The sequence below is a fragment of the Heliangelus exortis genome, chromosome 22, assembly GCF_036169615.1.
Source record: "Heliangelus exortis chromosome 22, bHelExo1.hap1, whole genome shotgun sequence".
In the NCBI taxonomy this organism is placed as follows: domain Eukaryota; kingdom Metazoa; phylum Chordata; class Aves; order Apodiformes; family Trochilidae; genus Heliangelus; species Heliangelus exortis.
In genome coordinates, this window is record NC_092443.1 from 7278632 (window position 1) to 7296572 (window position 17941).

A 17941-nucleotide genomic window follows, 5' to 3' on the forward strand; every position below is an offset into this window, starting at 1 on the left:
GAAGAAGAAAATAGTAAATGCAAAGGTGATTCAGGGATGAAGAAGGGTGATGGGAGAAATTGGAAGCTGCTTTCCCCTTGTTTCCATCCTCTTCTGTTGAACAATGCAGAAGATTCTTGTCCTTTTCCTAGTCTTTAATATCCTCTTTGAATTCTTGTGCTGTTTTTTGTAGCCTCAAGGAGCTGGACTTCTACTGAACTAAATCCTGAGCAGCTGAAATAATTTGGGTTTCACTGGATTCTACTCACTTTTCCAGAGTTGTCTTTACTGCCTTCCTGCATTTTGTTCATATTAGTGAGGCAAGATGGAGCAATCAGGCTCAGTAAAAGCTTGAGCCTATAGACATTTTTAGTAAGCTATGGGAATTATTAAGTAGCTCATCTGGAAAGATTGATTGGTTTTGTTGTTGTTTTAAAGTATTCTGTAGTTGTTGTTTGTGAAGGAGTATTTTCAGATAAATAAGGAAGGATGTTCCATTTTCACTTTATCTGAATGAAAGTTTGGAACATTAAAAAAGCAGAGATTTTTAATGCATGCTTTGAACTAGTGTTAATAGGAATTTTCTTCTGTGGAGTATACAGAGTATTACACTAATGACATATAATTTAATGTATTTAGTAGTAGTCTGATATATGGGAAGGCTGAGCCTTAGAATTCCTGTTAACTAAAAATTCTTACCTGATTTACAGTTTCTTTGTGCTTTGCATTTTTCCTTTGCATACATAAAATAAATTAATAGGGAGTCTGGTAAAAGTAGTTACTTTTTTTGTTTTAATTTACTGTACGGCAGAAAAAAAGCCAAGTGTTTTGCTTTCATATGTATCTACATGATACTTGAAATCTTCTAAAAAGATGTTTGGTAATGGTTGGAAATGATGTGGAACACTTTTTGGACAGTCTGGTCCTTGTGGTGTTATCGACCCTGGAATCCCTGTACTTCTTAAAAAGCTTTGGAGATGAAAGAAAATAGCAAACTGGTTCTGTTAGACATTGGCAAAGGCCACAAAAACTACATGTATAAATCATGAGAAATTGAATCTCTCTGATTCAACTGTACAACAAAATCATACCTAATAAAAATGTTGTTACTTGAACCTCTGTCTGCTGCCCTCAGGGATTTCTGAATTATTTTTTAAGCAGAGAATTCAACACATGCTTTGGATGTGAGGAGCAGTTAAGATGCAGACGTTTTGTGGTTCCTTCACACGGACCTTGCAGGGAAAAGAAGACAGGCAAGACATGTAGCTAGAGCCTGCCCTCCTTTCACAGAAATTCTGGTTTCTTACAGGCTTTGGCTGCAGCAAACCAGTTTGACTTCTGTGCATAGCAGGGAATTGATCTAAAGTGGCTTCGAAACTGGGAGAATGCCATGAACGTAGCATGCAGGGTTGGAAGGGGTCTCCTGGTGTTGCAGGCATTTTGCTTTAACTTGACATGTTTATAAAACAGTTTACATCTTAAAAGTTTAGGGTTTTTACCCCTGCTGATTTGCTTAAACAGACACTGGTTTTTAGTTTCAGTTAGTTGTCAGAATATATATGGAAAAGTGATGAACCTAGTGAAAAGAGAGCTTGACATCAATTAAATTTGGCTATCTGCTTTGTGTTTCTTCTTTCTGATACACTGTTTCCACTACAGTTTTTCCAAACTTCCTGTGGTTTTTCTTCTTGCCAGTACGAAGTTTTACAACATAGGGATGAGCTATTTAAAAATCCTTTTCCAGGAATAAAATTTTGAATTACCTCTTCTTGTTTGTTATCTTCTATTTTAATCTCTTTTTAGACTCTACAAAGCCTGGAAGGTTTTCTTAGTATCTTGTAATGCTCAAGTATCTTTACAAAATTTTTCAAGTGTCTCTCAAGTTATATTAGCTTTCTGAAACTATATTCTCTGCAATGATGAATAAAATACACTTGTTATAATAGTGTTAAAAAAATAATAGCATGTGATAGTGCATTTTTTTCTTAATAGCTTCTCAGGTTTATGTCTATGACATGTTTAACAATATTTGTTCTTATTCATATATTTGCATGTATTTATTATGTAAGAATATGCTTTTCGCATGCAAAAAATCAAAATATTTTTACATATTTTTGTATTCTCTAGCAGTGTCACAGAAAAAGTCTTAGAGTCCAGTTGATTCTGCACGTGAGTTGTGTTTTCTGTTTTACTAATATGTGAAAAGTGGGCACAGTATTCCCTCTTCATCTTTTTTTCTGTGAAAAGGTATGCAACATCCTAGCTGTAGCAATAGGCATGCATTTTGATGCTTTCAGTTTTAAAACCAGCATTGAAAGGAATTGATTCCACTGAACTCATAAATAATGAATTCCTATTTTCAGCGAGATGTAGTTGATAAGTAACAAGTCAATAGGGAACACATTAAATGACACGGAGGGAAAAACTTTGGAGCTTTCATTGTGGTGTCAGTAGGTCTGTTAAAGGCTTTGCTAGCTGAGCTTGAAGTTTTAAAGCATGGTTGAATGGGTATAAATAGTTTTGTGGAAACTTAAATATGGTAGAACCTTGCTAATCCACACACCTCGTAACGGCTGACGCAGGGATGGCAAACCCAGAGTATGGCTCAGCAGAAATGGACAGGGCTGGAGTGAGGTTTCATATTTCTAGACTTAAGTATACCATAGCATGCTCACTGTGTTAAATTCCATACATGCTATCCTTCATAGGAGCAAAATAAATCCAACATAGAAGGGTGCATTTCTCTTTTTCTAGACTCTTTTGCCCTTTTTGTTTCACTTTCATGTACATTTCTGAAGTACTCATGGTTTGTGCTGGGTCTTTAAGTCATAGTTGAAAATATTCTGATATTGTCAATACAAAGGAATTAAAATTTGAATGCTAAATGCTTCAGTGTGTGTGGTCAGCTGGTGATGATGCTTTGAACAGAACATCTTCCCTGGGTCTGTCTATTTTGCTGTTACTGTTGGCTGGAAACAAATTATGTCCACCTGTCAAGTTTGAGGTTTGATTATAATTGCAAAAAGAAAAATAAATCCTACTGTTATAAAGTACTATGAAATGTTAAATCCAACCTGTCTGCCTCACCCTGCTCCTCTTTTGTTGATAACATGGTTAAGGAAAAAATAATTCAAGCCTCACAGGATCTGTTGCAGTTGGGGCAGGTACTGCAGATGTGGGCAGCTGGAATAAAATGATGAGTATATAAGGGGCAAGTTGGTTAATATTAGGAAAATACCTCTTTTCCCACTGAACTTGCTAATTGATAACTGCATATATGAGCTGTAAAGAAAAAGATATCTCCTGGGAAGTATTTATGTTAGAAATACACATTAAAAGCCAAATTTTCAATAACCAAATATAAGTTCCTTTTTACTCACAAATAAGAGGTTGCAAGGAACGTTACTATGAATAATGTATTTGGCTACTTGTTCAGTCATTTTTAAATTGCTAAATTGTGCTCAGCATTGGAGAAAAGATGTTTTGATTTTGCTTTCATTAAGTATGTTTATATGTAAAGCATTATTCTTAGTTGAAAGTTTAAGTGTTTAACACTGGTAGTTATTTCTCCACATCATGATTTTGGTAAGAAGTCTGAGGTGCAACGGTTTGCATTAATTTTGAAGTGAGATAAAGTTATACCACTCGTGAAGTTCGTAGCAGCCAGAAAGTACTGGGAATTGTTTCCAAAGGAGTCCCATCGATTCTCCTTTTCTGTGGATGCATTCAAGCAGCAAGACCTGCACAGTCTGTCTGGCACAGTAGCTGCTCTCAGCTGGCCCCGTGCCCTCCTGCTGTTAGTCAGGGCAAAGGATGTGCCAGATCGGGGTTGTAACGGAGCAGAGCCTGCTTGCAAATCTGCTTGTAGTTAGCCTGGGGCCTTTTGGCAGCAGACTACAGCCGGTTGATTTAGTTGCAATCCTTTTTCCTTAATATTTTCCATCTGGCCAACAATGACCTATGAAGACAGACACAAAACAGAGTTTGAATTATGAGGAGCTTAATAGCAAAATGCTTCCAAATCTCACTCTAGAACCTGCAGCGCTGGCTCTGCCCTGGGCAGGTTGTTCTGAAGCACTTTTGCAGCAGTGGTGTTTAGAAAAAGCATTGTAGATCTCAAGTTCCAACTGAGGTAAGAAAGAAATGTGCATTTCAGTTAAACCCTTAATGTCTTTCCCTCTTGCTATTTCTTGCTCTCTGTTGATCTGAGGAGGAGGTGAAGGGCTCCCAGCTCAGGCTTCCCCACAGGGCTGATTCGGGCTGTGGTGTGGGAAGTGGAGATGGGAGCTCAGGACAGGACAGTGAGGATGGAAATTCTGCAAGGTTGCAGCAATGAGTTTGGGGCACTTGCATTCTACTGCTGGTGCAAAGGAGGTGATGTCTCCCAGGCTCTCAAATCTGCAGGACTGGATTAGTGCTTCCCAAGAGCTGTCCCACTTCTGGACTCTTTGTCAGCCCTTCCAGTTCTGGGCAAGGCAGAGTTCTTGCTCTCGTTACAGTTGCCCTAAGCACTTGTCCTTTGTGCCTTTCAAATTTGTATCCTTACAGAAAATTTGTGAGCTGCTGTGTACAGCTCCGTGAGTTCCAGCAGTCCTGGTATTGCCTATTTTTAAACGTGCAGTTTACCACCCTCACCTAGGAATGTTTGGGGATGTAAAGGATTCATGTTTTTTTTCTTAAGGTGACAGTAAGTCATGCACAGACTTTCACAGGTCCTGTTGGTCATAGCATTTACAAGAAAATTAGAAATTGCACTAGGAGAAGGCTGCAAAGTGTGATTCACATTCACACTAATTCACAAGCCTAAGAGGCCAGATGAATCCTCCTCTGAAGGTGTGTGTTTCACTTCATTATCTATAATGCAGCCCACTTTAGATCTAGGTGATTGGTGTGAGTTAAAGGTGTTATTAGCTTCTCTGGCCTGTGGAGTCCAAAGCACAAGTAGTCTGTGCTGTATATTTAAACACTTGACAATTTGTATTAATTTTAAGATAAAGTTGCAACTATTCCAACTCTAAATAATTCCCTTGCTGGGAAGGGGGACAGGGAGAGGTGTTGTGGTTTGGTTTGGTTTTTTTTTCTCCTCTTAGTAGAAATTTTCACTTGATGACCCTGAAAATGATTATGAGATGTGCAGGGGCAGAGGCAAGAAACTTCTGCTGTCCTTAAGTGTGCCACAGCTCTGAGTTACTCCATACATTTCCTGAAGCTGTTGACTGTATAAACTAATGCAGGGCTCTTAGCCAAGAGTCGCCTCTCTGCTGACAGTTCTTTGTTCTCGTTTCATCTCGCTCTGCTGCCTGCTGCTTTTAATCATAGCAGTAGTAAAATTGGGGATCTGAGTTCATGGGTTTGTGTTCATGGAAGTGCAGAAGTATGTTGATGTAGGGGCACTGCTATAATGCAGCAGAACTGCTGGAAACTTGTTAGAATTATCATATTTTAATAGTAAAGGACAAAATAAATAGCATGAGGAATATGTGCAGAAGGGAGAAAAGAATCTTCACTGTGGTTTTGGGGAAAAGCTAAGGGTAAGGATGGACAGGTAAAAGATGCATCTTATTTTGCATCATTGGAGTTTCTTGGGAGAACTTGTAAAAATATGAAAGAAGAACAGTATTTGCTTTCAGAGTAAATACACAATATAAAGTTAGTTATGACATAACTACGTGGCATTTTCAACATTATATTTTTTGGAGACTCAGGATTCCTTAAAACAAACAAAACCCCCTCCTCTTTCCTTCTCATTACCAACCCAGAGCAATGGAAGTTTACTGACTTTGGGTGTATTTAAAGAATAGTGAAGGTGTGTCTGTATTGCAGCCTTTGCCAAAGCTTTAGTCTTTACTGCAAATCAAAGCTCACTTGCAAAATATCAGTGAGAAGGATCACAACAAAAAATGTCAAGTGTTAGTAACACTAATGTATTGCTACTGGTGGAATTGGATAAAGCAAAGAATACTTCATTCTACTCCAGCTAGTTCACTGGGCTTGCCTACTGACCAGAAATGAATTTTACTTAATTAATTAGGGCTTCATGTCACACCTTCTTTAGTTGCTGAACAACTGTAACAGAAGTAATTAAATCATGTCACTTTTTATTACCTTTGGCCCTGGCTGACTTGCTTGGAAACTTCCATCCTAGTGCTAGTACAAAATGAATTAGCACATCACCTTGGGGAAATACCAGTTCCCTGGCACCAAAAAAGTAGGGAGGAAGTAGTTAAAATACAAGATGGATAGATCTCTTCCAGAAATGGATCACTTTTGGGTTGCTGTCTGAAGGCTTACAAAATGCATCTGTCAGGAATGAGACCATCCTGTACTTGCTGACAGATGTATACAACATTCCCCCTACGAGATTACATGGCAACTTCCTCCTTCAAAACTCAAGATGTGGCAGGAGCCCTCGGGTTATGCACTGGTAATTGGAGAAGCATGTGCTGTTCTGAGAGGTAGAACTGCTGAGAAAAGATGTGTAAGTTGACTTCTGCATATTTTTTCAATAGTAAACATGATTCAACCACAATGTAATAATAGGAGAAGGGCTTTATATGGCTTCGTGGAGGCAGTGTTATCTGGATTGTATGTGGATCTGAAAGAAAAAGCTTAATTTATAACCCTGACTGTTTATCAACATGCTTGATAAGGAACAGACTGTCCTCCCAGCTATTCAATGCAGTATTATTTACCTAACAGTAACTTACCTCAGTGTGTTTTAGAATTAATAAGTGTTGGTGGACAAGCTTGAGTAGTCAGAGAATAAGATGATTGTGGGCAGTCTCCTATTTTAATCATTTGCTTAAACTGATTGTTAGACAGGAAGTCTTAAAAATAAAAATCATGCCCTCTATCCAAGTAAAGAGCCAGAGAGCCTTTTCTGTTAATTTGTGAGTCAGTCTGTTGATCAGGTTCATCAGTGCTTTTTCTTGCAGGTTTTCTTGCATTATCTTTTACATATAAGTGTTGTGAATTCTAAAACATTGCACACTTTAGTGACAGACAACCTGCAATCAAATACCAGACTCTCTGACTTGATCCTTACAGCCTTCAGTTCAAGGGCTGTGTACACATCTTGTTTTACAAAAGCATATTTGCTGGCAGTAAAGCAATCCTTAGGTGGCTAGCCCAGTTTCTCACATTGCCAAATTACGAATTCCAAGTACCACCACAGCACTGAAATAATCATGGATTTCTTGTTTTGGTTTGTGTTTAACTTTTATGACTTGCTACCAACTGACTGGGGGACCAAACTTTTGCTTATTATTAGGAGGCATGTGTACTGCAACTGAGCACGTGTCTATTTCTTCACAGTAATCAAGTTCTCTCTATGTGCCAGGGAACTAGAAAAGACCTTGCTACACTTAGTTTTGTTTCTTGCCAGTAGGAAACAAAAGCAGTTTGGAGAATATTCCAGAAGAGGGGTTTGTATAATTGATTTCTTCCTTTGTTACTGAAATATTTTTATTCCCTACCCCAATTTTCCCAGTACTTGAGTTACCAAATAGCAGAGAATCAGCATAGCATCCTTGAACATTGCCTTTTGAACACACAGGTAGGGAGCTCTATTACCCAGCCTTGGTGTTGACGTGATCCAGCACTTTGTTTAGAAAAAGAAAAAACAGTCTGAGCTCATCATTTTTTCTCAGTGTACATTTCCCTTGTATATTCAGCCGTAGGTTATTTGCCATCTTGATCCTAAAGTGTTTGCCTTTTACTGATACTTTGCTTATGTTTATTGATGCAGTTCTCTGTTTAGTTTTTTTGTTTAGTTTTTTTTTTTTCTGAACCAGCTTATGATGCTGCTCTGTGAGACTGAGGTTTTTACCACTGGCATGCTATTATTAAGTAGCTATTTCTTTCTGTGGCTCAGAAGGCAATTAATTCTCTTTTATGTGGCAGTGTGATTAGCCAGTGAAAACCTTGACCTTCGTCCTGTGATTTTGCTAATTGATCCTTACCTTCCTTAAATATTGATCTGACAGTCATATTATTCTACTGTAAATACAACTTCATGTCCTAGTGAGTTGTTCTTTCCCAGAGAGTTGGTCTTACCCCAGGTTGGTCTCTAGGGGTGGAATGTGTTGGCCTGTTGAGAGTTCCTTACCCTCTGAACCTGTTACAGTAATGATGTGGATGGCTTTTGAACTACATTTATTACACGCAGAGTTTCTTAACTCAGAGTTTTTAGGACTCAGGCTAAGGAAAAAAAAAATAGCCTTTGACATAGGTTGGTGGCTAATGACTAATATAAAATACATGGGTAGAAAAAAAAAAACCTTGTTCAGGAATAAAAGGCCTGGGGAGAGACAGAGATTATAGAAAACACACCTGATGCTCACTCAGCTTCAACTTTTAAAAACATGGCATATTTCTTTAGTAGCTCAGCAAAAGTCTTTGCTAGCCTGTCAATTATGTAAGATTTTTCTTCTCTTCAGGAATTTATTGACATTGCAGGTTGTGATGGATGGCCCATGGAGCTCGCTTCAGCAGTGTGCTGGAGACACTGTGCCTTTTGCTGTTACAAAGCACTTTTGGTTTCTAATATAAAGTTCATAAATCTAAATATCAGCTCCAACTTAGTACTAGGGGGACATAGCTCAGTGAGTATGTGTGACTGGAGCCTGTAATGAAAAGGAGCTGTTTTTCTGGTCAAGGAAAAAGGGTTAATATGTGTTGGGATGAAAAGGCTGTTCAGGATCTACTGTTTCAACCTGTGATAGACTTAGCAGTAGTCTTTGATCCCCAAATGAAATGTGATGGATTTCAACTGATGCCAGATGTCTCAAACCTAGTGGGATCTCTGATTGTCTGCCACATCTAGAATTCTCTCTTCCAGCACTTTCATGTGTGCTTTTAAGCATGGTTTGAGAAGAGAGATTCCTTGACAAGCTAAGCCTTTGGAATCCTTTCTCTTCTGTCACTTCAGTGGTGATCTTTAGGCTCTCATGCTGTCCTATGCATCCGGCTTTTTAAAATCAAGCCTTGTGTTCCTAACTGCCCTGACTGCTTCATAATCAATTTTTTTAATGTCCAGGAAATTTAGTGCCAGTATCATCTGTAACTTTTCTCAGCTTAAGGCTGTTCCCTGCCCTCTTTTCATTGTTAAATAGAGCATTTTACTTAACCATAGCCAAGTAAAAACATTGGTCAATGTATTCCTGTTGGCATTACTTGGAACATAATTATTGTCTTTTTAACTCCAAGGCTTTCTGGTTGCACTTCATCAATCTTACTATAAACTGTCCAGAACTTCAGTATACCCATCTTCTCACCAAGTGTGCTTTGTGGGATATCCTTTGCCTGTGGTTTTAATAAGACTATAAAGACATGATTGTCAGCATTTGCCCTGTAAATGCAAACAAAATTTCTTCTTTTTGTACCTTCAGTCGTTTGCTTTTGGAGAAGTATCTTTCATGGTCTTAAAGTACAAATATCCAGAGATTTACAACTTTCTTTTCTGAGAACAGACAAAAGACCATATGCTTGTGTTTGGGAGTTTATGGGGTTTCCAATTTAATTTTACATCTACTAAAACCCATGTAATTTTTTTTTTTATTTTATTTTTTTTTTAAGATACTGCACTTGATCTTCCAGAGTTAATCATCTTAGCATGCTGCATTTGAGAGGGCAGGCATACCTGGTCAGACATGCTGATGTGAGCTGGGTACAGCAAGAACAGCAGCTTTCTCCTCCATGAAAGCCTTGTGTAGTGTAGCCTGCACTGGTTTAAAGCTGATTAAATTGCACAGTTCTTCTGTCATCAGCCTGTGCCCCAGGCTTTAGAAATGTATGTACTCTTCAAAATCTACTTACAGTTTTGCATTTTGTTTCAGCAGACCCTAGATTCTTTCTCTTAAGTGAATTCTTTTCTCACTGGAGAAACATCACTTGGCACGTTTTCCCAGTGGTGTGAATAACTCCTGCATTAGGAGTTAAAAATCTTTGATTTTTCAAAAGGAATGATCTACCAGAGGAAAAATGGCAAGTCCCCAACAACAAAATAGGCCTTAAAGGTACTTCTGAAATAAATAAACCACGAAATATTCTATCATTAAATTCAATAAACTTTCTTAAGTTTTCCAGGGATATTTAATTCACGAGAAAAAGCTCAACTACTGAAGATACTTAAATTTTTGTCTATTCTCAATTATACTTCTAGAATATGCAATGTTATGCATGGACCTATAACCCAAAAGGTGTGGTATTCCTGTTTCCCAGTCTGAAGTGTAATGCTCCACATTCTTAAAGCACAGATTCTTTTTGTAACAAACATTTTTCAGTGAAAGTCCAAGGCATGGTTTGCATGGAAAAGCTGTTTCTTTCTCACACTCTACAATGTTTTCTTCTTTCACAGAGGGCTCCTGCAAGAAGCAGGGGAGATTACTGTGTGCTGGGTTGATAGATGCTTCATGATGTTGCATACTGAAACGTTAAAGATCTTCTGAATTCATTTTATTTACACAAATTCCTCAGTACAGCTGCACTGGACTTCTTTTTTCCTGCAAGGTTTTAGAGTGACCACAAAGGACCCGAGGAAGGGTGAGGGCTTTGTCACATGCAGACCTCAGTTCCATTTGCTATGTCCCAATTAGATGTTAGCACCCTAACAAAAGATCCTTGGAACAGTTATCTCAAGCTGCCCTTGTACTTTTTAGCTTGACTAAAATGTAAAATAGTTACATATAAATCTCTTTGTTAGAGTTTTCTGGCTTCATGTTGTTAAAGGGTGTGTTCAGCTTCTGGGAGCAGGCTTTGTGCAAGTGCTGCTGCTGTGTTTCAAGAGGCAGTGGAGCTGCTGGGTTCAGTGGTGGCATTTAGGGAACTTGGGGTCTTTGTGCCACTGAGACTCCATCCAGCTGCTTGTCCTTGGTCACGCTGGGTAGGAAGTCAGGAAAGGGAATGTTTTAATTGACTTTTATTATTAACACAGTGGCAAGTCACCAAGGTAAGCACTTTCTATTGACAATTATATAGTATTAAGATGCTCTATAAGATGAGATGCTCAAGTTCTCTGTGAGCCAGTTCTGTGGGGTACATGCTTCAAAATATATACTCCAGTCACGTGCTTAAGCTGCAGAACTTTTAACTGAATCTCTTAGAATCATGGAAAGATCACTCATGGGTGACAATCAAAGGGAAGTTTAGAACAAAATTGGAGAAAATTCAAAAAGGAAAGAAATCCTGGGAGAGCAAGCAAGGGAAAGGATTTGGATGGCTCTCTGCAGTGGCAGAGGCACTGACAGTGGATTAAGGTCTAATGCAGAGACAAAACTTTGACATGAAAAAAAAAAAAGCAGATGTTCAGAAAAGAGTGTTGGCTGATCTTATGGAAGGTAAGCCTGCATCTCATCAACATGCACAGATGTTGCTATGGAGATTTGTGGGTATGTGTGTATGTGTTTAAGTTTACAAGTGTGAGAATGTGTCAGTGGACTGAGTCTAGAAAAGAGAATAATGATGTACTGAGTTCTGTAAGGTATAGAGGAAGACACTGGAACACATAAATGGCTGAGCTGAGAATTTAGCCTACAGAAATTCCCAAATGAGCCCAGAGATGTCTTGGTTCTTTCAAATGTATTTTGTAAAAATGCTGGAAACACTGGGTGGGGGAAGGAAAGGAAGGTGAAAAAAAAAAAATGTATTACTGCAAGGAAAATAATAGGCATGTGAAACCTCAGCTCTTTCTTGAGGGGAAGAAAAAGGGTTTTATTAAAAAACATGTAGTTCTGTCATTTAACTTAGTCTTAGCTGTTAAAAATTAAGGTGGAATTGAAAAAAAGAACACAAAAACATTTGGTGGCTGTGCTTTTGCTATTTAAAACTCTGTTTGCATAAAACCACTGAAGAACATGGTGAGTGGCAAAGAGGATTCTTTATCAGAATCTGCAGTCACCGTGCATAGAATGTGTCCTTCCCCAGGAGCATTCCTTGGGGTCAATACACTGAAATTAATAATAACAAGAATAAACCCCATCTTGTTTCAGTTTGCTGAACCTTACTTGAGGTTCTGATGATGCAAGTTGCTCTCCTAAGGGTTTTGGGTTTGGGACAGTGATGTTGTGTGAAGGGGATACAGAGGATGAGGTGTCCATACACCCCTGAGCCCCAGGCCCCTCACACCAGGGAGTGGGGCCCTGCAGCAAGAGGTTCCACTCGTGTGACCATCACTTGGACACCTGCTGGGCCTCCTGGTGATTTCACTGCCACAACCAAGCACTGGGTCATCTGTGGTTTAATTACTTGTTCAGAGTCCATGAGCTGAATCACCAGAGTGTTCCACTGATACACGCACAGATCATGCTGGCAGGAGAAACACTTGGCCTGAATTTCCCCTTCCTTACACTTTTGTCAGTCAGGGGTATTTGCAGTGAAGTTGTGATGATGCACACTATGGGTGATACAAGAGCCAAGCTCATCACTGGCAGAATTTAGTATTCTAGGCCACTGTAGATTGTTGTACTGAGCAGAAGGTCAGGATTCAGGAACTCCTTGTCTCCAATCCTGGCTAATACAGACAGCTTTTGTAAGCCTGTCAGTACAGAGGAGGATGCCCATCTGTAAAATGGAAATGACTGTTCTGTTTCACAAGGGAGATGGCAGTTGGTTATGCTGTTAGCAAAATATATAGTATGTGTTATAAATAAATAAATGTTCAAAATTCCACTTCTGATTTGTGTGATTGGAAGGAGTAAAAGTTGTGTGCTTACAACTCAAGTCTATCAGGAGATTCTGCATTAAATATGTTGATGTTTGACTAGTTGCTCAGTCTCATTAATTTCAAATGACAAAGATATATGTACAAAAATTCAGTTCTGCAGATACCTGAACTGGCAGTTCTTGTGCTCTGGAGACATTGCATGAGCTAAGGTGATACTGACCTGTGCAGAGTTCAGAGGAAGCCAAAGGTACCTCTCCAGAAGTGTTTGCATTGCTTTTTAATGGTGTCAGCACACCAGTGAAATTGAGTGCCGGAGCTGTCAGTGTTAAAAATTAGTTTTATAAAGAGTTGCTATGGTAATTAGCAGATACTCATGAATCATTTTAAAAGGTACCACTTGCCACTGGGGTTTGCTGCTGCTACACTGGAACATGTAGCATTTTGCTGCTGAAGTTCTCAGTACACTTTCAGACTCATCAGTGCTCCATGGGAGTTTATTTTGGTGAGTTCAGCTCTCAGGATGTTCTTGCACACCTGGGTTATCTCACCATTGCTTCCTCCTTCACCATTGTCTCCTACAACTAACACTGAAAAATCTTTCTCTTTTTTAAGTTGACTTCATAGACAACTTACCTTTATGTAAGTAAATGTCCTGGTTCCATACTGTTTGCCCATTTTCCTCACCTCTCCCTACACTTGACCTTGGATGTACAAGGCAGGTGTGAGATAGCTGCAGTGATTTAGGGGGACACATCCTGACACTAATGACTCTCCTCCATTATCATGAGCACTCAAAAAATATCAAAAGAAATGATAATGGTGAAATTCTGAAATGTGAAAGAAAGTATATTTATTATCAATGCCACTGTTCATTAGTAGTGCTTCAGAGCTGGATAGGAAGCAGCTGGTTTGGCCTGAGGAAGGCATCTTCTACTTGACAAAGAAATCAGCTGGATGCCAGTGTAGATACATTGCTTAAAGATTTCCCTTTTGCTATTCCTAGAGATAAATGCACTTTGATTTAAGTCAAAACTGCCATCTTAATACTGTTCAGTTTTGGTTTCGGTCTTTTCTGGAGGTCAGAAAACGTGACCTCACGTGTGCTGCTGTGATAGTTTCTTCCTTTCATATGTTAGAGCACACAAATAGATTAATATGTTGAAATATTCAAAGCGCAGTTGACTGCAGTTCAGCATTTTCATCTGGGCAGCAGCTGATACTGGGTGATGACATTGTCTGTTCAGTGTAACTTTTGGAGTATGGAGTGGAGTTGGGAGAGCAATGCTGGCTGCTGGCTGTCCCTTGGGCAGCTGGCCTGGCACTGGTCACCTGTGTCCTTCTGCTGTCCCCAGCCCCTCAGCCTGCTCTGGAGCCCTGGTGCTGTTTGCAAGCCTGCTTCAGAAAAGGTGAACTTCCTCATAACTGCAAGCCTTCTCCCCACAGGGATTGCTGGGCCTTGTTATCATGCTCATTTGCTTCTTTTTATATGTTTCCTGTTGTCTCAGCCTGGCTTGTCAGGTTTTTTATACAACCACTGTTCTTTAAACACTACATTTTGGAAACATTTGTATTTACAAGCTGCAATGCAGCACTGTTGCCTGAACGTTCTGACTGACCCTAATTGCTATGACACATGTAACTAATGATGTTTTGTACTTTCAAGGAGTGCACTAAAAAGGTGATGACATATGAGTGAGTGAATAAGGTTCTGTGCGCCTCGTGCAGCCGAGTTTGTGCAGACCTCGTGTAGCATAATAAGCAGCTTTCCTGTGCCCGGGTTTGTTTCCCGTCAGCCTGGCCTCTCTCCAGCACTGGAGTTCAGAGGGAGGAAAAGCAGGGAGCTAACCCCAGCTCTCAACGTGAAGAACCCAAATTTGATGAGGCTGTGATTTTAATTCTCCGGATTAATGGCAAATGTGGTGTCACTGTGTGTGAGAGAGGAAGCTGAGGAGGGGTGTGCAATGAAAAAAAAATTCAAAATTTCAGATAACCTTTTTGTTTTTGTTTACTCCTCAACCACAATCTGATTTATGCAGATTGGAGTCTTTGAACTTCAACTCCCTTGCAGGATCTCTAGTCTCTTGCTTTTTTGATGTTGCTGGAAGGGGCTGTGTGTGTGTGTGTGCTCACATGCTATGGGGCTCTGGGCAATTTCACTCCCGAGCACTTCCCTTCCTTTGTTTAACCTATGACCTGTGAAAACAAGAATTAATCAAAAGTTCTGAGGTAGCTAAGAGGAAGGGGAAGTGTTTGGTTACAAATTAAATATGAGCAAGTCATAAGCCATAAATCTTCAGTAGTGCTACCAGTTGTGCTGCTTAAGTTGCATGTGGTACCGAGATTGTTTGGTTATAAATTCAACCCGTTTCTTGGGAGGGGGTGTGTAAAGGCTGCCTTGAGGATTTGCTGCTCATAAGAAAAAAAATACTTGTCTATTTTCCTTCTGGCAGAGATCTAGAAACAAATTCAGATAACTATAATTCTTGATTTTTGTTGCGACTTTAGCTGGTCTAATAAAAGGGGAACTGTTTCTTTCATTTCACTCGAGTTGTAAACACATGGAATAAGTGATGAAATGGAAGTATTGAAGATGGCAGGATGAATGAGCAGTGCCAAAGAAAGGAGCTGAAAACTGAAATGAGCTTATCTACATAATATGCACAATTTTGTGGTGGGTTTGTTTGTCTTATCTTGTCTTGCACCTCTCTCAAGCAAGAGCTACATAAATCCCCATGTGTTGTGTCATAGTCTGCTCCCAAACCAGCTGATTTCCTCAGCTTCAAAACTGTGAAGCTTCTCTCCTCGGAATGGGAAGGTGTTCTTAAAATAAGAAAAAAGAAACTGTGATACTGAGATGCTAAACCATTACTTGGCAAACATGGAGTTAGTGTTAAATGAAGGCAAATAATAAAGCGAGTTATGTGATGCTAGTGAAGAGGAAAGGGAAAGCCCACAGGAGTGAGCAGGAACACCCGTGGGGGGGCTGCACCTTCCCTCTTGCTGTATGAGATGTGAGACTGCACCTGGGTTCTTTTCACTAGAATCACAGAAACTATTTTCTGCGTGCTGAGTGAAAGAATTAAAATGGGATTTGGATGGAGTATTCTCATGAGTAGAGCCCACATCTTTGTTGTGTTTGGGGTATTGTGGTAATGAAGAAAACTGCCTTCTGTCTGCAGTGAGGTGAGGTTTAGCAGGGAGCAAAACAGGCCAGAGAGGTAAAACTTTGAGGAACACAACCAGAGCTTGGTTTGCAGCCTGAGGTGCTGGGGACCTGGTCTGGCCTCACCCGGGGGTGCTGGGGCTCCACACAAGTGCAGCTCAGGCAAACCAGGAGCTGAGGTAACTTGCTGTTGTTTATTGCTTTGAAACTGACACATGCATAAGAAACACAATAAATTTTTTAAACATTTTAATTCTGTTAAGTGTAGCATTCCAGAAAGGTCTCTGAGAAATTAACCAGAACCTTAAGTATTTCTTCCTGAAATAAGTTTTGGTTTCATAAGTTTTTGGGCAGGGAGCTCTCTGTCTTCTTGGTTTTCTGTCTTTTCAAACTCTTTTGATCGATGCCTTGCAAGGATTTGTTTACCAGCCTCTTAATCTCTACTTAGCAGATATGTTTTGAGAGGATTTCTTGTTACTCTTGTAATGGCTTTTAACTCTGCTGAAGTTTGTTTAACTAAACAGAAAGAAAGAAACTTATCTTCTAGCTAATCCTTCTTGATTGTTTACAATATAATGCCAAACTTAAATGCTGTTTAAAGTGGTAATTGTCTGTCTTTCTGCTCTATTCTAATACATAGTTTGTAAAGATGCTTAGAGTATATTAATTTAAATGATAATGCTGTCATATAACATGAAAAGTTAAGTTGCTTATCAGCATATTTTGATAAGCTACTTACATTTTACAGTAGCATTTGCAGGCTTCAAACAAATGTTAATGATGGAGTGTCGGTCCCTTTATCTGTCTCATATATAGCTTCTCACTTCATTTATTACTAAAAGCTGTACAGTTAGGAACCACAGGGCACTCAGTTCTTCATAGCTGTCAGGATGTAGTCATATTTTATAAAAACTTTAAATCCTGTCAAACTATATCAAAATAGAATCCATTTGCTTCAGCAAGCATCTGTGATTAAAAGAAGAATCTGCGTGTCACACAAATTTGCTTCACCATTTGCTGCTGCTGGGGCCAGTTCCTTGCTGGTGTTTTGAGAGGATGCTGTGGGTTATAGAGTTGTGTGAAAAGGGGGCAAGTCAGCCCAAAGCACACCAGAGGGACAAGTAACATCTTAGCTGTCTGTCTTGTTTTATGGAATAGAAGTTTAATGTAGATGAAAAAGGTGTGATTTTTTTTTTTTTTTTAATGTATGTTTTTGAGTTTTGTTTCTTTTTGTAAGTTAAGGATGGGGCTAACTACAGTGATTATAGGATGTGGAGTGGGATTTGACAATGTTTAAAAACTGAGATACTTGTTATGCAATTTTAAAAATCCAGTTGTATCAGAATTCAAAACCAAAACAATTTCCTGTCTGCACTTTACTTCAGCTGTACAGTTATTCAATATACCAACATATATTTATTCTTTCTTTTTTTTTTTTTTTTTCAGTTACCTCCCATGGTTTGAAGTCTTTTATAAGCTGCTCAATGTCTTGGCAGATTATTCAGCAAAAGGACAGGTATTATTCTGAAGAACTAACTCTTTCCTGCCCTACTATCAAATGTGGGAGAGAGGATGAAAAGAAGCTGTTTCAAGAAGCACTTCTTTCTTGGAGTTTAGCTCGCTATAGCAATGCTGATTTTGTATTTCATTTTTTTCCCCTCCTTATTTCAGGATAGTCAAAGGAGTGAGCTCCTAGAAACACTTTATAAACTTACCATCCCTGAGCCAGGAACCTCTGTTCATCTTGGAGTGGTAAGTGAGATGGGAGGGATGTAAACTAAGGTGTTTAATTTTCATTACATACCATAACAGAGGAATGTTAAAAGCAATTTGGCTTTTTGGGAGTCAGTACACAGATGTTGTTTTCCTGTGAGGACACAGAGCTGTGAAATTCCCCTTTTCACATTTGGGGCCCTATGTTTCCCTTTCTTTAACCTGAGATGTCTTTGAAATGGTCTTAGATTGGAGGAAGATTGTCTATGTTCCCCATGGAAATTTCATTCCATATCGTCTGTGACCTGTGAGAGGTCACAGAGCAGCAACATGACATTTTTTGTCCACACTTCTGCAGAACTCCTAGATCTTGCAAGTATGCAAGAGGTATAGGACTGGAAAGCAGTCACCTACCTGTCATGGCA

At 39.3% G+C, this 17941-nt stretch overlaps 1 protein-coding gene across 8 annotated transcripts in view; it reads left to right on the plus strand.

Annotated features, from left to right (window-relative positions):
- Positions 1-17941, plus strand: part of DENND1A (DENN domain containing 1A) — a 163798-nt gene that overhangs the window by 52427 nt on the left and 93430 nt on the right. For all 8 annotated transcript variants that reach the window (XM_071766193.1, XM_071766185.1, XM_071766186.1 and 5 more), the window contains 2 exons: positions 17250-17319; positions 17475-17555. In XM_071766193.1, coding sequence (XP_071622294.1) covers positions 17250-17319; positions 17475-17555 — 151 coding nt within the window. The remainder of the gene's footprint in view (positions 1-17249; positions 17320-17474; positions 17556-17941) is intronic.